Raw genomic sequence first — 19596 nt, 5'->3', positions numbered from 1 at the left:
AAGTATATTTCGTTTTCTTTTCAAAGTGCTATGTAATCTCAACACCATAGATTGAATTTTCCAGATTTAGTCCCCAAACTTTCTAAAAGTAACAGCTACCACTTATTGATTTTTTAAAAAAAAAATAATTGGGGAACAATTAGGTGGCTATTAAGTACAATAGGTAACAATTAAGTACCTGAGTTCAAGTCTGGCTTCATATACTTGATGCTTACTAGCTATGTAACTTTGGGCAGGTCATTTAACCCCATTGCCTCACAGAAAACAAAAACATATACATATGTATATGTGTGTGTATGAAATTGATTGTATAATACATGTTCATAAGATTATCAATGTAAAGCTCTTTGGAACCACAGAGGTCTTCTGATATGACCCTTTCATATTCGGTTTGGAAAACTAAGGCTTAAGGAGATTGAATTTAAAATTGCATATGTTAAAGTCATATTTTATTCCATTAAAGGTTGTTCTCTTGTTTTTTTCTTCAATTTCCTTTGGAGTCCTTATATGTTCTCCCCAAGAGAGTTTCTAACCACATTTCCATCCATATTTATTTCAGTATTTTCAACATCCATGACTGTCAGCCTGGATTCTTGTTTTTGACTTTTGCAGATTATAATTTCTTTATAACTTAGTATATTGCCTTGAAGCATTGTAGTGGCCAAAAAAATTCACTCCACCATGGCCAGCTATGTGATGAACTTTTCCAAATCTAGTTAGAATTGCTTCTTTGTCTTTTGGTTAAGAACAAATGTGAAACTCAGGTACAGTAGTCCTTGTAATATAAACAATTCACACCATCACTGACATCATTCTCTAAGCCCTTTTTCCTTGATGGACTATGCCATAGCCTTCACAGGAAGTGTCAGATTTGCAGCCCAAACCAGATTAAAGTGTAATTGGGAAATATCCAACAAAATAAATATAATTTCAAGGAAATAGATAAATACATTTTAAAACTAAGTTAATATATAGCTCACAGTGATCCTTATGTGTGCATTAGTGTCCTTTATATTTATTTGAGTTTGACACCTTTGGCTTATGCCATAATGAAATAGCATTGAAGAATTCAGAATTATCTCACTGCCATGATGAGGCATCAGATTATGATTAAATGGAAAATTTCCATCTATATTACTAACTAGATTTTAGTCAGTCTTTGGTAGCCTTGAAATTAAAAGTAGGAAAGCCTTGAACAAAAAGTAACAAGAAAGCTAAAGGTCAGAATGAACAGGAAGATCAACTAAGATAGGGGCACTGTTCAGAGTAACTGGTACCCTCATATCAAGTGATGGAGAGAAGGTAAGAACTACTTCACTTTTTTCTCTACTCAATTTTGTTTCTGTTTTCCATTACATTAAGAATAGTTCTTGGACTGGAAGGAAAGAATAAAAATTATTATTAAGGAGTTTAAATTCAATATGAGTAGAATATCTGTCTTTCCTTGGTAATTTCAAGACACCAGAGATACAATTGGCATGCATGCTAGGGAAGTTGGAAACTTGAAGATATGATTGCTGAGCCACTGTTTTCAAAATAGGAAATGTTGTAGAGTCTCTAATCAGCCAGTCAGCTTGATTTCAATTAGGTAGATTCAGAACTTACTGAATAACTTTCATCATATCTAACCCTGTGAACTCATTTGGGGTTTTCTTGGCAAAGATATTAGAGTAGTTTGCCATTTCCTTCTCCAGCTCATTGAGGAAATTCAAGCCAACCAGGATTAAATGATTTGCCCAGTGTCACACAGCTTATAAGTGTCTAAGACTGGATTTGAACTCAGATCCTCCTAACTCTAGAGCTTATGCTCTCCCCATTGTGCCATCTAACTGCCCACTGAACAAGAGTTATGAATGGTTCATTGTGAGCAGGAAGGGTCTTCTCTATTAGAATGCCCCAAGGACCTATGCTGTTTATCACCTTTCTCAATGACTTGACTAAAGGTATAGTTATCATATTTTTAAATACACAGAGTTGGGAGGAATGATTAATATGTTAACTAACAATTAGAATTTTAAGTTAGACATCCGCTTGGCACCTGGGGCCAGCCATGTGGCGTAAACTTTTTCTTGCGTCTGTCAGACAGAAAGGAAAAAATGGTTCCTGCTCGTTATCTTTGGAAAGGAGCACACTCTGTACGAGTTCACAACAAGAATAGCAGTATTTGGGATCTGTGGACACATCACTTTTGCTCGAAGGAAGATCTTTTTTACATTAGAATTATGATGGCAATGGAAGAACAGCATCCACAGAAGAAAAATTTTTACGTGGAATTACCCAAAGTGGAACTTCATGCCCACTTGAATGGATCCATTAGTTCTGCTACTATGAAGAAGCTAATAGCCAAAAAACCAGACCTTAAAATCCATGATCAGATGACTGTAATTGATAAAGGAAAGAAAAGAACTTTCAAAGAATGTTTCCAGATGTTCCAGCTCATTCATCAGGTTACCACTAGCCCTGAAGATATTTTAATGGTCACAAAAGATGTTATTAAAGAATTTGCTGATGATGGTGTCAAGTATCTAGAACTGAGGAGCACACCTAGAGAAGAAAATGCAACAGGTATGACCAAAAAATCTTATGTGGAAGCTGTTCTAGAAGGCATAAAACAGTGTAACGAAGAAAATTTGGTTATTGAGGTGAGATATTTAATAGCAATAGACAGAAGAGGTGGACCTACAGAAGCAAAAGAGACTGTTAAACTTGCCAAAGAATTCATGCTTTCCTCTAAGGATACTGTCCTTGGCCTTGACTTGAGTGGAGACCCCTCTGCCGGACACAGGAAAGACTTTTTGGAACCTCTCTTAGAAGCAAAAAAAGCAGGTCTGAAACTGGCAATCCATCTTTCAGAGATTCCAAACCAAGAAAAAGAGACCCAAGTTCTCCTGGGACTGCCTCCTGACAGAATTGGCCATGGGACATTTCTCAGTTCATCTGTAGGAGGGTCACTGGATTTGGTGGAGTTTATTAGACAACACTGTATACCACTAGAAGGCTGTTTAACTTCAAATATCAAAAGTCAAACAGTACCTTCTTATGATCAGCATCACTTTGGATTCTGGTACGGCATAGCCCACCCCTCTGTAATTTGTACTGATGATAAGGGTGTTTTTGCAACACACCTTTCTCAGGAGTACCAGCTAGCTGCTGAGACATTTGGTTTGATGCAGACACAGATGTGGACCTCTCCTATGAATCCATCAATTATATCTTTGCTTCCAGCAGTACCAAATCTGAATTAAGGAAGAAATGGAATAATTTGAAGTCAAAATTCTTACATTATTAAGGGGAATCTCTGGGAAGTCACATCATGGTCCTTGGGCTGGCCTCCATTTGGAATTACTTTGCAATCCTTCTACCACCTGCCTTGAATCAGTGAATAGGATGAATATCTGAGAGTCTTAAGTCAAGGGGATCCTTAACCAGGAGATTATACAGCATATTGATAGTTGCAGAAGCCTTACCTGGCTGCTCTCTGGTTTGTTCACTGTTAATATTCACCACACCCTCTCCAACAGGTTATAGGAAAGGGAACTAGCCTAATTAGTAACTTGGACCAAAAGCCATATTTTCCTTTGCCTATCCAGTATCATAAGGCTTCAGAGAAGTCATTCTTTTTTCTCTTATTCATTCCCCAAATGTCCCAATAGCATTAACAGTTGATGACATCTGGATCTCTGCCTAAAGGGCCTGTTAAAAAAAAAAAAAAGCAGCAATCTCATGGAAATAACTCTTGATCACTTGGACTGCCTTAAGAGGCTGTGAGATTAATTAGCAGTTAACCATTTCCTTCGCCCAAACTAAACTGATCTCTGCAAAAGTAGCAGCACTGCCTAGGATCCTCCAGTTTCACCATCTTCTAAGTCCTCAGGGAAGAAATCGCAGTAAAACAAATATATGCATAGCAACTTCAACAGGAGATAGGACCAAACTAATAAAACTGTTAAAGTGGAGTAAGATATAACCAAGCTAGGATAGGATGGTATACTTGTTTTGCTCTCTAGAAATGTCACTATTGTTTGGCATATGAAAGAAAGTGTGCCCAGTTAGTCCCGAAGGAGCTACCTGATCCTATGTAAACATCAGCCATGTGCTACTCTTCTTTCTCCAACTTTTTCAACCCTCCCAGATTTAATGAGTGACAGTTGTTGCTATTTCCCATTTTCTAGAGCCTAAAGTAGCATGCATTGTCATGACTAATGAGGAAAGGTCAAGGGGCACAGGGAGGTCCTGTGTTCAACTGCCAGTAGACTGAAAAGCAGGTCAGGTGTCACTAAACCATATAGAATGATTATATACATTGGTTTCTGTGTTCTCCAAAACAATAGGTGAATAAATTGAATCTTAATTAAAATTAAAAAAGAATTTTAAGTTATCTAGAATTTCAGAAATATAATAGGGATAAATATAAGCTTTTAAACTTGGGTTCCAAAAAACCAAGTTGACATGTATAAGATGGAAAATTTGTGATAATATAGAAGTAAGAGTATGTTTAGCAGCCTGAAAGTGCAATCAATGTAAGTCAGCAGTGTGATATAGCTACCTTCCAACCACCACCACCAAAAGAGCAAATACTGCTTTAGACTGCATTAGGAGAAATAGCTTCTAAGATTAGAATCAGGAGAAACAGAGAAAGTCATAGAGAGAGAAAGGTCTTTAATCATTCAAAAGGCAGGGGGGGGGATTTTCATGAGTTATGTCCATATTTCTTTGGTATGCTCTACTATGCTCTCTCCTGGCTAGATCTAGAACATCTTAATTAGGTTCCAAGTGCCATTTTGGGGGGGGGGGGAATGAACAATCTAGAGAGTTTTCAAAGGAGGATAGCCAAAATCATGAAGGATTTTGAGATCGTACTACTTACAAAGATCAATTGAAGGAAGAGAGAGGACTTGAGGTGGGAAAATGGACAAAGAAAAATAGTTGTCTTCCAGTATTTGTAAAGATGTCATAGGAAAGTACTAAATTTGTAATACTTGACCTCAGAACTAAGAATGATGGTTAGAAGTTGCAAAGACAGATTTTCATTTGAAGAACATGTTTATAGGAGGAGCCAGGGAAGAAGTAGAGAAGGAGAAATTGGAGTGGAAACCAAAGGCAATGAAATTAGGCATAAAATGTGAATATAACTCAAGAAAATCTTCTCCCTTTGTGTATGTTTCAATACTTTTTCTATATTTTTTCCTATGATTGAGGGTATGTTCATTTCTTTAACTATCCAGCCTTTCTGTTCCCCCAGTTCTACCTGCTTTTCCATTTTCTTCTTTTTTGTTTCTCTATGTCTCTTTATCATTTCTTCCTTTTCATTCCTTTTTTTCCCCTCTCCTCTATCTCACTTTTCCTTAGCCTCCAAATAAACATAATGAAGTCTGAAGTTTAGTTTTTTATTTTATATAGCCAGCAAGACCTTAATTTGTTTTTATATGTTTTGTTGTTGTTTAACTGTGACTTGACTCAATGGCTTTTGGGGTCCATATTGTTGTTTTTAAAAATTATTTTGATAACTACATTTCAATTTTGTTACCTTATGGTTTTTATCTTACATAATTAAAACACTATGCTGAGAAGGGATCCAGAGCTTTCTCCAGCCTCAAAACCATCTTTGAAAACAGCATGAAAAACCTGAAGCTTGGGACAGGTCTCCCTCTAACCAAGGAGCAGAGCCCAACTTTAACATAAAAGTAAAGCTGGAAAAATGAACAAAAAAATAGCAACAGCAAAAAAAAAAACCGACCATAGAAAGTTGCTATTGTGACAAATTCAAAGAAAACAACAAAATCAAAACTTTTACAAATTCTGAAAGAACATTGGAAATTTGTCTCAACCCCCCCCCCCCCCCCCCCCGCAAAAAAGAGATGCATTGGGAGAAAGGGGAAAGGAAAGATAGAATGGGGTAAATTATTACAAAAGAGAAGCTTGAAAAAACCTTTACTGTCAAGGGGAAATGGGGGGGGAGGGCAGTGGCAGACTATGCTTGAACCTCATTCTCATCTGAATTGGCTCAAAGAGGTATACCAGCACTCAATTCAGTAGGGAAGTAGGAGGAGAAGGGAATAAGAGAAGAAAGGGCAGAACTAGTGGTTAGAAGCAAAACACTTGAGGAGGAATAGGGTAAAAGGACAGAAAAGTTTAAGCAGGTGAATTTGATTCAGTTCTCTAAATGGGGCCTTTATCAGAGAAACTTCATAAAAAAATTTTCACAGTTGTGATTATGAAATTTCTCTGATAAAGGCCTCATTTAGAGAACTGAATCAAATTTATAAAAATATCAAATTGAACCCAATTGATGATTAGTCAAAGAATATGAACAGGCAGTTTTCAGAAGATAAAGCATGTTACATGAAAAAAAAAATCCTCTAAAGCACTATTTTTTTAGTTTTAGTTTTTTTTTTACAAGGCAGTGGGATTAAGTGACTTGCCCAAGGTCATGCAGCTAGGTAATTATTATGTGTCTGAGACTGGATTTGAACTCGGGTTCATCTTGGCTCCAGGGCAGGTGCTCTATCCACTGCACCACCTAGCTGCCCCCTCTAAGTCACTATTGATTGACTTAACTGTTCTCAACAATATAGTGATTCAAGACAAGACTTAGGATGAAAAATGCTTTCTGTCTCCAGTAAAAAAAACTGATAGAAGATAAATGCATACTTTTTTTTAAAACTACTTTTCTTGAGTTTTGTGTTTGTGTTTTTTCTTTTTGGTCTGTTTTCTTTCACAGCATAATCAATATGGAAATATATTTTAATATGACTGCACCTGTATAACCACTATTAAATTGCCTGCCTTCTCAAGGAAGGGGCAAGTGAAGGAGGGAGGGGGAGAATTTGTGACTCAAAATTTTTAAAAGTTGTTTTAGATGGGATTGCAAAAAATATCAACCACAATGACAAAAAATAACTCCTACTCTTAATGAAGGGGGTAGTCATAGGGGCTGTTGTACATAATCCTTATGTTCTATAAGAAAAATGACATATGAAAGATCAAAAACCAATTGGTTCATGTGTTTTTGTAACTAAAGTTTATCTGCTTTAGCATCTACTATTTTGTCATTTTTTAATTTTATTTTTGATGAATCTTCTCCATTTGCTCAAAGAAGATCCAAAACATTATTCTAATTGTCATGGAGGCTAAGTCTCTGTTCCACTTACCATAACTTCCATAATCCTAACATGATGTGAAACAAATAAGTCTGAACAACTGTTATCAGAACTAGTCTGAACTAATAATTTAATTATACAACATGATCCTTAATTGAATATGCTACTTCAAAATTTGATTTTTCTGGATTACTAACTTAACCAGATCTTTAAAAAAATTAAATTTAATGAAGGCTAAGTAGTTTGAAGTTATGAATGTTTATATCATATTTCCCCATTTATAAGACTCACCCTTTTTCAAAAAATTTGGATCTAAAAACTGGGAGCATCTTATACAGTGGTTGTAGATTTTTTACTTGCATTTCCTTCTTTGCTCGTTGTTTCACATTTGTTACTTGTTCTGCCCAGAAATGGTTCAGAAAAGATTTTCCTCCAGTGGTGAATTCAAGTTCAAAATGATTCAGTTGCAAAAGTGAATGGAAATCATGTTGCTGAATGTCAGTTTAGTCCTCCAACTGAGAAAACAATCTGAGACTGTCTATGGGGAAGAAGAAACCCAAGTGAAAACACTCTGGCAGAAAAAGACTGTGAGAGGCAAGTCAGCCAAATGATCTGATCTAGAGAGAGAATTGAAGAGATGGATTGAAGAGCAAAGGGCAAGTGGAATTCCTGTGTCCACAAAGATGGTTCAGCAGGAGGCCAGAAGAATTGCTGATGAGAAAGAAGTGACTGATTTCAAAGGAGGACACAACTAGTGCTTCATTCATGAAACAGAATGGACTAAACCTGCGTCCACACACCAGATTTGCCCAGGAAGAGCTTGTGGTCAACCCCAGACCAGAGCACAGGCAGGAGAGTAGTCAGAGCCTCTCCTAAGACAGTGATTTGTCATCAGACACAGATGAGGTCGATCTAATGGGTAGGAGGTTTGACAGTGATGAAGAGTTGTATGGATTTTATGATGAATAAAACTTGAGTCCAAAAACTTTATGTACTACATTTTTTTTTCAAATTTTGGGCCCCAAAATTAAAGTACATCTTATACATGGGGGAATATCTATATATTAGCTATCTATAGATAAATAGCTAAAAATATCTAAATCTATTTAGATTTATAGATCTAGATATAAATGTGTATATTCACATCTGTGTGTGTGTGTGTGTGTGTGTGTGTGTGTATACACACACACACACACGCACACGTACACAATCTCCCCCAGTCTTTTATGAATTGGAAGGTACCATAGTATGAGAAGTTACACCATGCCCTCTTGCTGGAAACACTCATGAAAGGGAAACACTATGGTGACTAGTATCTACATGATCAACACTGCCAGTTTTCAGGAAACCCTTGATTGAATAGCTTGCATGTTCTGATTTCATTTCATAATGTAATTGGTAGTCTAATAGTTGTTAGTACTTGAATTTATTTCCAGTCCTACCTATGTTATGTCACTTCTTGCAAGAAGGGATTTCAGATTAAATTTACAAAATTGAAACTGTGTATTTAAACATTATTTATTATATTATTTCAGGTAAAGTCATTGACCCTGTTTGTCACACATTATCCTCCTGTGTGTGAACTGGAAAAAACATATCCACAATGGGTAGGGAATTACCACATGGGATTCCTTGTTAATGAAGATGAAAGTACACAGAAACCAGGTATGAAATATTCCCTGCAGAAGATTAGTAGGTTCCAACATAAGTTTCAGTTCGATTAGAACTTTTATAAGAAATAAGACTTTTATTATTTATAAATATTAATATAATCCTTTATTAATATTAACATTTATCAGTGTAATTTGTTAATGTGGTATTTATTAATATTAATTAGTATTTGTTAATATTAATATAATTTATTAATGTTGACCCCAAATTTCTATTGTGGAGAAGCTAGGTGGCCCAGTGGGTAGAGCACAGGGCCTGGAGTCAGCATGACTTGAACTCAAATCCAGTCTCAGACACTTATTAGCTGTGTGACCCTGGGCAAATGACTTAACCCTGTTTGCCTCAGTTTCCACATTTGTAAAATGAGTTGGAGAAGAAAATGGCAAACAGCTTGATGTCTTTACCAAGAAAACCTCAAATGGAGTCAGGAAGAGTCAGAGATAGCTGAAAACCATTGAGCAATAACAATTGCAAAGTCCTATTGTGTCGTCTTAATTTGGGCTTTTAGGAGACATTGATTGCTTTGATATACCCCAACCATACAGCTTTGTTGGTTTCCTCTATTGCTTGGTGTACTATAGTAGTGATGGACTCTTTCAAGGATCAACTTAGTTATGTTTGGAGAATCTTATTGCCAGGTTGTCTATCAGGTGATGAATTTTTCTCAGCCACAATTCTGAAAGGTCATCTACTACACTTTACAATGGTTGAGATCTGTGTTGATGGAGGCAGTACCTATAACAACAGAATCATGACTGTCTGAATTATTACTTTGTCTTATGTTTGCATAGCCTCCTGTACTTTTTAATCTTCCTTAAAAATGGGCAGAGGCAGGGGACCTGATAATAAAAAATATTCAATATAGATGAAAATTAGAAAAAAATAGAAAATAGGGTACATTGGCTGATACTGTTCATACTAAGGCTCATTTCCAGCAAATACTCCAAGTATGAGAAAGGGGCACTGAATTTATTGATAGAATTTAAAGTCTATTTTTTTATAGTTAGAAATAAACTCTATTATTGAATTAATTATACAGAAAATTTTTAGGCTCTTTGAAAATAACTTGCTTACTTAAGGCTTTAATATTTTATTACTACAATCCATCTGGATGATAATATACATAAACGCAGATGCACCCACACATTTAAAAGATAAACAAAAAGAAAGCAGCCTCATTGCAAATGAAGCAGACAACTGGTATAATTCCAAGGAAGAGCTGTGTACACACACAAACAAACAATTTAAAAAAATTTTTTTTAAATTTCTGTTGCCCTGGAAACATAGTGTTCATGTATGTCTCCTCCAAGTTTCCCTGTCTTATCTTCATCCATGAATAGAGAATATTAGCACCTAAGTCCCAATGATGCATCACTCAACAAAATCTTATGGAGACATACTTGTGGAAGTTACTCCACCACTAGAGTGTACTGTATTTTTATTCATTCTTGAAAATTAGGACGAGACTTTTCTTACGAAGTTTGATCAGTTGAAAATTTTTTTCTTGTGTTTAATTGCTACTCTTACAGAGGTTATCCATTTCATGAAAATGAACCTTAGTAGCCCATAGAAATACATCATTAATACAACTACAAATAACACATTCTTCCGTAATTTTAACTGTGAAGGTATACTGTCTCAAAACATCACAACCCTTGGAGCATCTAGGTGGCGCAGTGGATAGAGCACTGGCCCTGGAGTCAGGAGTACCTGAGTTCAAATCCGGCCTCGGACACTTAATAATTGCCTAGCTGTGTGGCCTTGGGAAGCCACTTAACCCCATTGCCTTGCAAAATCTAATAAAAAAAAACAAAACAAAACATCACAACCCTTTCATGCCTTCATATATGGTTTACATAACCATCTCTCCCCTCCTTCCCATCTTCCCCCAAAAAAGGATCCTGAATTATCAGCCTTGAAATAATAAGCTTCTCACAATTTAAACTGGTCTTCAGATGACAGTTTATTAATGGACTCATATTCAAAGATTTACCATCTTGATAAGACCCACCAGATCTCCTGGCATAGTATTAGAGAATCTGGAGTCATCTCCATCCCTCAAAGAAGCATTGAAGTAGAACTTTTGTCTAGGAGTATTATTATGTTCTGTAATTTTGACACACATGCAATGTATATTATATAATCATAACATAATGTTTTACAATATATGCAGTTCATTTACATTTTAACTTAATCTTATAATAATTTATTTACATCCTTGGGTCTGTCACAGTGCTTCTATGAGTAGATGATGTATTAAATTGAGAAATTCCTCCTCTCCTAGGACACTGCAAAGGCATAGGTGTTCACAAATAGAAAAATATCGATAGACCTAAAAAAAAATCAATAATGATACTAACTTTAAAAAATGAACCTGGAAGAAATTTAAAGGCAAGTGACACAATGGTTAGATAACGGGTCTGGAGTGAGGAGGACCTGAGTTCAAATTTGGATTTTGTTTCAGATACTTTCCAGCTGTTTAACCTTTGGGCAAATCACTTAACCTTCTCAAACTCAAAAAATAAAATAACAGATAATAATAGCACCTACCTCACAAGGTTGTTGTGAACATCAAAAGAGAAAATTCAGATAAAGCACTTGGCAAACCCTAACATACCAAATAATTGATCTGATGAATTGATGATATCAGTTTGGCACTAAATTGGTACTTAAGTTTTTTGGTAGATAAGGCCAAATAGGAAAAATGTTATAACTAGAAGCTATGAAGCTGTTCATAAGGACTCAATTTTAAATAAATTTGGACAGTTAGGTACAGGGGATAGAGTATTGAGTCTAGAATTAGAAAGACTCATCCTCTTGAGGTCAAATTCAGCCTCAGACACTTACTAGCTGTGTAACCCTGCGTAAATCACTTATCCCTGTTTGCCTTAATTTCCTCATTTGTAAAATGAACTGGAGAAGGAAATGGCAAACACCATCTTTGCCAAGAAACTCTATAATAGGGTCATAAAGAGTTAGACATGACTGAAATGCCCGAACAACAAATTGATGAGCCACTACATCATAAAATCAAAGATTAAAGTGAAAAAATTCTGCTAGTATTCAAAGATAATAGAAATCATGCTTCAAGTTTGTCTTTGTGTATTCTAAATTCTAAATACCTTTGATTTCTTCCTTATAGGAAGTTCTCTTGAAAAGAAAATTCCATCTTACAGCACAGATCTACAGTTTAAAGGGTTTTTTTTGGGGGGGGGGTTGTTGTTTGGTTTTTGTCTTTTAGGTTTTTGCAAGGCAAATGGAATTAAGTGGCTTGCCTAAGGCCACACAGCTAGGTGATTATTAAGTGCCTGAGACTGGATGTGAACCCAGGAACTCCTGACTCCAGGGCCCGTGCTTTATCCACAGCACCACCTAGCCGCCCCTACAATCTAAAGTTTTAATGGGATATCTGTCCCTCAAAAATTAAATGACTTGTTGAGGGTCAAATAGCCAGTGTGTTGAAGGTGGGATTTAAAATTGCCCCAGTCTTGACTTCAAGGCTGGCCCTTTGTCTTCTAAACCATGCTCCAACCTGAAAAGCAAAAATCATCCTACCACAAAAAACATTCTCATGAACTTAGCACTTAGAAAACAAGTCCACACTCAAATAACTCTCTTGCTTAATATTTACTTTATACATGGATTTCATCAACTATCTCTGTCAATCTCTTGCTGATTGTCAGGAGGAACTTCAAAAGAGAATGATTTGAATATCAAAGGATAAATAAACGTGTTTGGAAAAAATTGATGAAGCTCTCAAATATTATAATAAAAAACCTTTATGAGTGTGCTTTATAAATCAAATATGGTGAATATCATACTGTGCTATTATATAAATTTTTGGAAAAATTATGCCCTCCTACCTAAAAGAACACAAATCATTCTTTATTCTAAAAATTTGCAAATGTTTCCAGTTATGACTTATAGCTTATTAAATAGGGTAAACTTATTTTAATTTCATTTTCAAACTAAAATAACAATCAAAAGTTGGTAAATAAACTAACTTTTAGTGGTCTTTTCCCATATCAATTATCCTGGGGAAATGAAGACAACAAATGAAAAATACAACTCAACTAAAGCAGAAAATTTCCTACAAGATTAAATCCTCGACTTTCTCAGGAGATACTGTTCCTAGATACATTGAGCCTATGGAAAATAGGTTATTAGGTTCTGTGACCCCACCTCCCCAAATATATAATCTTTAGCTTGAGATTGCTGAAATATACTTTTCTGTAAATGATTTTTTAACAACAAAACATTATTTCTGATAATATACCCTTTTCCTAACACAGTAATCATGAATTAACCCATAAAATGCTGGGGAGAGGAGAGGCAACATGGAGGGGATATGAAAGGGCAGGGGCAATGGTGTCAGAAGAACCCCAAAATCAAACAGAAAAAGGGGGAATCTGCCATCTCTAATCTCCCTTTCCTCTCACATGCTTTGGGATGAGTCCTGTCAGATTCTGTCCAAAGGGCTCTTCCCTGCCTTACCCAGCCAGACCCTGAAAAGTTTAGCTCTTTCTAGAACAGAGAAAAACTTGGGTACATTGTGCCTCTCATTTTTGCCAAAACAAAAATTAAACACCCAGATATTGAGGATTGACTTTAATTATAACATCTTTATACAGTTGACAAGTGTTGATTGTCGATTACGCCTCAACTGTGGACCCCTTGCTGTGCTAAAGGCTGGTTATACAAATACATATTTAGTCTAAGACCAAAGTATTTGTCTGTACTGCACAGGGCCGGGTTCATAGAAGATGTTTCTGTATTTATGGACCTAGAATAAAAGGATGTCTTGCAGGTGTTATTTCATTGTGTCTATCTGATTAACCCCTGTGACAATATAACCTTTATACAGGCCTTATTGTAGAATTCATCTCTCCTGAGTGAAGCCTTTGTTTTAAACTGTTCCTCACTCTTTTCCTAGTGGTATAACTATTTCTAAGATTGGGAATATACTAGGGCAATGATTATTTAGCTGAGTTTTCTTTATACTTAGACTTCAGTCTGCTCCTACCTACTTCCTCACCTTTTGTCATCTTGATTTCTTTTTAAAATTATATATATATATATATATATATATATATATATATATATATACATATATATACATATATATGTACATATATTTATATACATACACACACAAACACATATATTCTTAGCTCTTTGTAATGGAGAACTTGAGTTTCTGTATTCATCAGAATCAGCATTCTTTTCACCTCCCACTCCTGGCAGTCACCATTAGAAAGGTATTATTTGCCTCTCACTAAACAGTGAGAGAAAAAGACATGGAAAATTCCGTTGTACTTTTCTCTGTCAAGCTAGATTTTGTTCATACCTTGGACTGTTTTGGTTTTTTACTTGTTAAAAAAGGCCTACCATGCATTTATAAATTAAATACACTGAATTCTCATATTTGTGTTTTTTTTATCTTGAATCTGATCTACAGGGATTTGGTTAGTGAAAGACCAAAAGAATTTGTTATAAGACGGTGCCAATAAAAGTCCTGAAAACCTGCAAGGCTTCGATATTTTTGTTAAAGAAGGTTGTTAATAGTATTCTGTGCAAGAAAATAATAAATGGACAGAGGTTATTAATGATACTTTTTTAAGTTTTAGAAAGCTATTTTAAAACCAAATTAATATGGTTAATAAAAGCTACTCATTTTGCAGGTTAAAAAATCAAATTTGAATTATGACTGTAATTTGAAATACATTACTGAGTAGTTTAGTGGAGCAAACTTGCCATTTAGCCAGAATGTAAGCAACTAGAAAGTTCAAAGACCTTAGAATTTTTCCCCTTTTTTGGTCACATTGTATGGACGCTTTGTTAGCAGGATAGGATCTTGCTGTACTTTCTGATTAATCAAAAAATATTGTTATCTTCATCATGGTTCTATAAGCATTGTTATTTTATTATATTTTTAAAGATGATAATATATGAGTAATATGTTAATTCTCAGTTAGCCTCATTCCAAGAGGGAGAAAGAGAGAGAGAAATTGTATAGGTTATCTTTAAAAAAGAGAGAGAGAGAGCGGTGATTTTTGTCTCTCAAGATTAGCTCTATACCAGCTCCAGTCTATTTAAGCAAATTACAGGTCGAAGATTCTCTTCTTCTAATGAATGTGATGCAAATACATTTTATGTAACTGCAGCTCAATGTTCTCATCTGGAAAATTAAATAATAAAGCTAGATTTGATTTCCAAAGTCCTTTCTAACTGATCCTTTGAGCTAAGATGTCCTCAGCACAAAAATATTATCATAGCAAAATTTATCCATTTTATAAAGTTGTGAAAGGTAAAATTGTATATGACATACTATGAAATTGTAAATTTAATGTTAAGAAAAATAACAATTTTAAATAACTCTAATTAATCCTTTAATTTCTTTGTTTCCTATTGGGTTTTCCCCCACAATCTATTTTTTTAAATTTTTTCTCCTCTTTTTCTGTTATAGGTGAGGAAGATGAGGAAATCCCTGACTATGTCACTTTTCTTTATCAAATTACCAGAGGAGTTGCTTCAAGGAGCTATGGACTAAATGTAGCCAAGCTAGCAGATGTCCCTGGAGAAATCTTAAAGAAAGCAGCTTATAAATCAAAGGAACTTGAGAGATCAGTCAATGAGAAAAGGTCAGAATTATCCCACTATACTTTTCACTTTTTAATGAAACTATCAAATAGGAGCGAAGGGAAAGGGATTGTCCAATAAGTAAGCATCCAGGGTAGCTTCAGGTACTTCCCTAGACATCTTGAAACACATCATTAAGAGAAAATGAAAAATGGTCCTTGTTAAAGTTCATGTGAAACTATGTTGTCCCTTTTAATCACATCTTTAAAAATTAGGTTGTTTGTTTTTCTAGTCATTTCTGTAAATATTGAAACTAATCACGAAAGTAAACAAATGTTAAGTGTATATAAAAAATTAAGATTATATGAATAAATTTGCTAAAATAATTGCATAATGAATATACACTGAATTATCCCTGAGAATATTTTCCATTTTTATAGTTTAATTCCTTGTTTATTTAAATATTCTTTTAGAATTAAAATTAGTGTTTTTTAACCTTCATACAAGCATAACAGCAATTCAGAATACTGTGTAAACAAGTTTTGACAAAACTATTTTTGCTCCCTACATACCAGTTATTCTATCTCTCCAACATAACTTCCTTATCCATAAAATAATTGAATGACCTCTCAGATCCCTTCGTTCTCAATCCAATAAAGAACTCCAGACCCACTGTTCAAAGGTGAACATTAACTCTTTATCTTAGTATCATCACCTTTTAATTAACAGTAGAGTGACTTTTGCCTCACCCTAGAAAACATTGCACTTCAACCAAGATTCTTATTATTCACAGTTCATTTACTATGGAACTGTTAGTTAGCTTCTTTCTACCTGAAATGCTAAATCAAAGGAGATCATAGTCACATAATAATAGAGACCTCTTCCCAACAATCACAAGTAATCTTGACAGAATATTTTCCAGAGAGAAATTTATAGAACCTAATTATAAGTCTGTGCTTTGTAAGATTAAACTTTTCGCAGTACACATGATTCTAAAATAAAGATAAATTTTAAGTCTCTAGTGTGCTTTATAGAGTTTTTCCCCCCTCCAAGGTACTACAACAATGAAATTCTCTTACAGAGAAAATGATAACTTACACATGCTATTATTTATAGTTTTTAACTTACAAGTAATAAAGTCTATAGATTACTTATAACAATTTTAACTCTTCCACTTGGGACATAAAAGTTTTAAAATCTGTAGAATTGCTTTAATGAGAGATAAGTCTGGAGTTGAAAAGTTAGCCTTGATGCTTACAGCTGATAAATTGTGACATAAAATGTTTTTGTTTTCATACTATATTATATTCTTATCAGCATCCTTTTCAAGATATGAAATAATATGCTTTGTGATTTTTTTTCCCTTCCTAGGAAAAGACTGAAATCTTTTGCAAAATTGTGGAATTCGGTGGATGCTACAGAATTACAAGAATGGACAAACATGGTTGAAACTGAATGAACTTCAACCTGTTGTTGCTGTCTGAAATGGAGGATAACATCAGTTTATAAAAATAAAATACTCAAAATTTAGTTCCTCCAAAACAGAGTAACTGCCTAACCTTACATAATATTCAGACTGTTTTAAGATAGGAGATAGGGACAACAAAATTACATTCAAGGTGGTTTTTGATTGAAATGAAGAGACATTCTGTGCATACAGTCTTTAGAAGATTCTCAGCTCCTAGACTTTTAAATAAAAATATAAGCCATAGTTTTACCTATAAAAACATCTACTATGCAATTAGATAACTGCTTGGCTCAGAAATTTCTGCAAAAAAATTTTTTTACATACATTAATAAATACTATAAATGATGTTTTTGTAGTTTGTTTTTGGTAGGTCTGAACTGTTTATTCCAATTTCTTTGATTTCCAAATAAGAGAACTGCTCATGAGTGACTGAAGTTTGACAGGCAGTATCTTCACTGTCATTTTAAATCACTTGCTTTGATGACCCAGAAAATAAGAAAGTATAATTGGTGAGCATTACAAAAGGAAAAATTAGATACTAAGGAACAAAATACCCAGAAAGGAAAAGATAATTTTAAGTGTGGAAAAACTTAATTATAGTCATAATGTTAAGGTGGTTTTAATACTATTAGGTAACTTATTTAGTGTAGTGTAGCATGGTAGCCAGAGAGCTGACCTTGGAGTTGGGAAAACCTAGGTTTAATTGGTATCTCTGGATACCAGTTGTACACACACTGGATATATGATCTGGGGCAAATCATTTAATCTCTGTTCTGGGAGTAGGCAAAGACTATAAATTATAGATGTTTTATCATAAGTGGGAAAGGAAGAAAGTTTCTTTTTTATACTTCAAATCCCTATACTGATGAAATCATAGTAGGTCTTTGGCTTCCCTCCCCATCCCCAACCCACCATAAAAAAACCAATACAAATTTATTTATTAAATATCTACCACAGATAATGCCTGAAATTGAAGGTGCTGTTCTTCTATACATGATGTTATCATGATATATTTTTTTTAATTTTAGGAAATTTCCAAGTAAAAGAAGATATATATGTGTGTGTGTGTGTGTGTGTGTGTGTTTGATTAATAAATCTATTATGCTAATCTAGCCATGTTTTATAAACCTAGATAGATGTGATTAATTAATTCATTAATTAATACCATAGGCTAAATGAAATGGATTATTCCTTTGTCTTGAAAGTTTTATACTTCACATATTTAACATGATTGTGTATGTATAACTTATATCACACTGCTTGCTCTCTTGGGGAGGGAAGGAAACAATTTAGAACTCAGAACTATTGATACTTTTGTCAATTTAATGCATTTGAAAATTAAATAGATTAATAAATTTTTAAAAAGAAAAGACAAGAGGGCATTTGCTGTATAAATTATTATATAAGAAAAAAAGAATTTCATACTTCTTAACTATCCCCTGATCATTTTTGATTTCATAAATACAGCCCTTTCTTTTGGCTAGTGGCTCACTGTAAATTACAGGTCTTTTTTTAATATAGAACTTTTGCGTTATTTCTCATATTTTATTTTTTTTAAGGTTTTTGCAAGGCAAATGGGGTTAAGTGGCTTGACCAAAGCCACACAGCTAGGTAATTATTAAGTGTTTGAGACCGGATTTGAACCCAGGTACTCCTGACTCCAAGGCCAGTGCTTTATCCACTACACCACCTAGCCGCCCCTTTTGTTGTTGTTCTTATGAAGATTGTCATCCCTTTCCCTTAAGAATTGCTTTTTGTTTTCTATTGTGTGTGCATATATATATATAAAACCATACATAATTTAGGTCTTCTCCAGATGTGATAAATATACTTTCAGTGCCTTTAATGTTGGTTTTTAACAAAGGCATCATCCTAAAATAGACTGTTAGAATCTAGCAGTTGTATTCACTGATCAAAAAAGTCCCAGAGGTTGTATTTTCCCCAAAGTGACATAGTAAATGGCAGTGCTAGTATTTCAACCCTGACCTTTCTACTCCAGCCCTCTGTAGTGTTCTGGCATACTTATCCATTTGATTCCATTAGACTTCTTCAGATACTTTGATGTAAGGAATCTGTGTAGTTTTTGTTGTTTTTTAAATATTTTGATAACTATTTCAATATAAGTATCATGTTCATGTTTTAAAAATTCTGAGGATTCAATAGACATTACTTTGTGACACAAAAAAGTGAAGAATCCCTGTCTTTTATAACTCTTACACTCCCCCAAAATCCCTCAAAAAAATTAGTTATAATTTATTTAATTCTAAAAAAAAACCCCAAAATATGCCAAATAGCACTTTAAGAATGGCAAGTTGATTTTTTCACTTCTTGTTATTGAAGATGTACTGTTTTATATTCTAAGGTCTCAAAATTTGGTGACCAATTTATAAAACAATCAACTTTTTTTAATTTTTTTATTCTCATTTTGTACAAATTTTTTTTACATTAATAAAATATTCTTGTTTACAAGTAAACAAAATATCCCTCCTCCCCCATGAATATAGAAAGACTAGCTTGGGCGAAAAAAGTAAAGGGGAGAGAAAAAAAATTAAAATTAAAAAAAAATAATAGTAATAATTGTAGGTATGGCCAGGTGGCGCAATGGACAAAGCACCAGCCCCAGAGCCATGAGCACCTGAGCCCATATCCAGCATCGTAAACCCAGCCATTACCTAGCCGTGTGACATGCAAGCCACCGGATCCCCACTGCCCTGCAAAAAACCAAAAAGAAGGGAAAAAAAAGACCCAAAATAAAATAAAATAGTAATGATAGTAGGG

General features: G+C 34.4%; 1 protein-coding gene and 1 pseudogene across 4 annotated transcripts in view; both read left to right on the top strand.

Moving 5' to 3' along the window:
* MSH3 (mutS homolog 3) overlaps positions 1 to 18193 on the top strand; it is a 182242-nt gene extending 164049 nt beyond the window's left edge. The window contains exons 20-22 of one of the 4 annotated variants that reach the window (XM_074201747.1): positions 8636 to 8765; positions 15238 to 15412; positions 16722 to 18193. In XM_074201747.1, the coding sequence (XP_074057848.1) occupies positions 8636 to 8765; positions 15238 to 15412; positions 16722 to 16809 (393 nt within the window). In that variant the 3' untranslated portion in view covers positions 16810 to 18193. The remainder of the gene's footprint in view (positions 1 to 8635; positions 8766 to 15237; positions 15413 to 16721) is intronic. The other 3 variants (XM_074201745.1, XM_074201744.1, XM_074201746.1) reach the window with 3 other exon arrangements.
* Positions 6 to 4679, top strand: LOC141498528 (N6-Methyl-AMP deaminase pseudogene; annotated as a pseudogene).
* Positions 18194 to 19596: the final 1403 nt, after the last annotated feature.

This window comes from Macrotis lagotis, chromosome X (genome assembly GCF_037893015.1).
Source record: "Macrotis lagotis isolate mMagLag1 chromosome X, bilby.v1.9.chrom.fasta, whole genome shotgun sequence".
Taxonomy (NCBI): Eukaryota; Metazoa; Chordata; class Mammalia; order Peramelemorphia; family Peramelidae; genus Macrotis; species Macrotis lagotis.
This window is presented reverse-complemented; position numbering and strand designations above follow the sequence as displayed.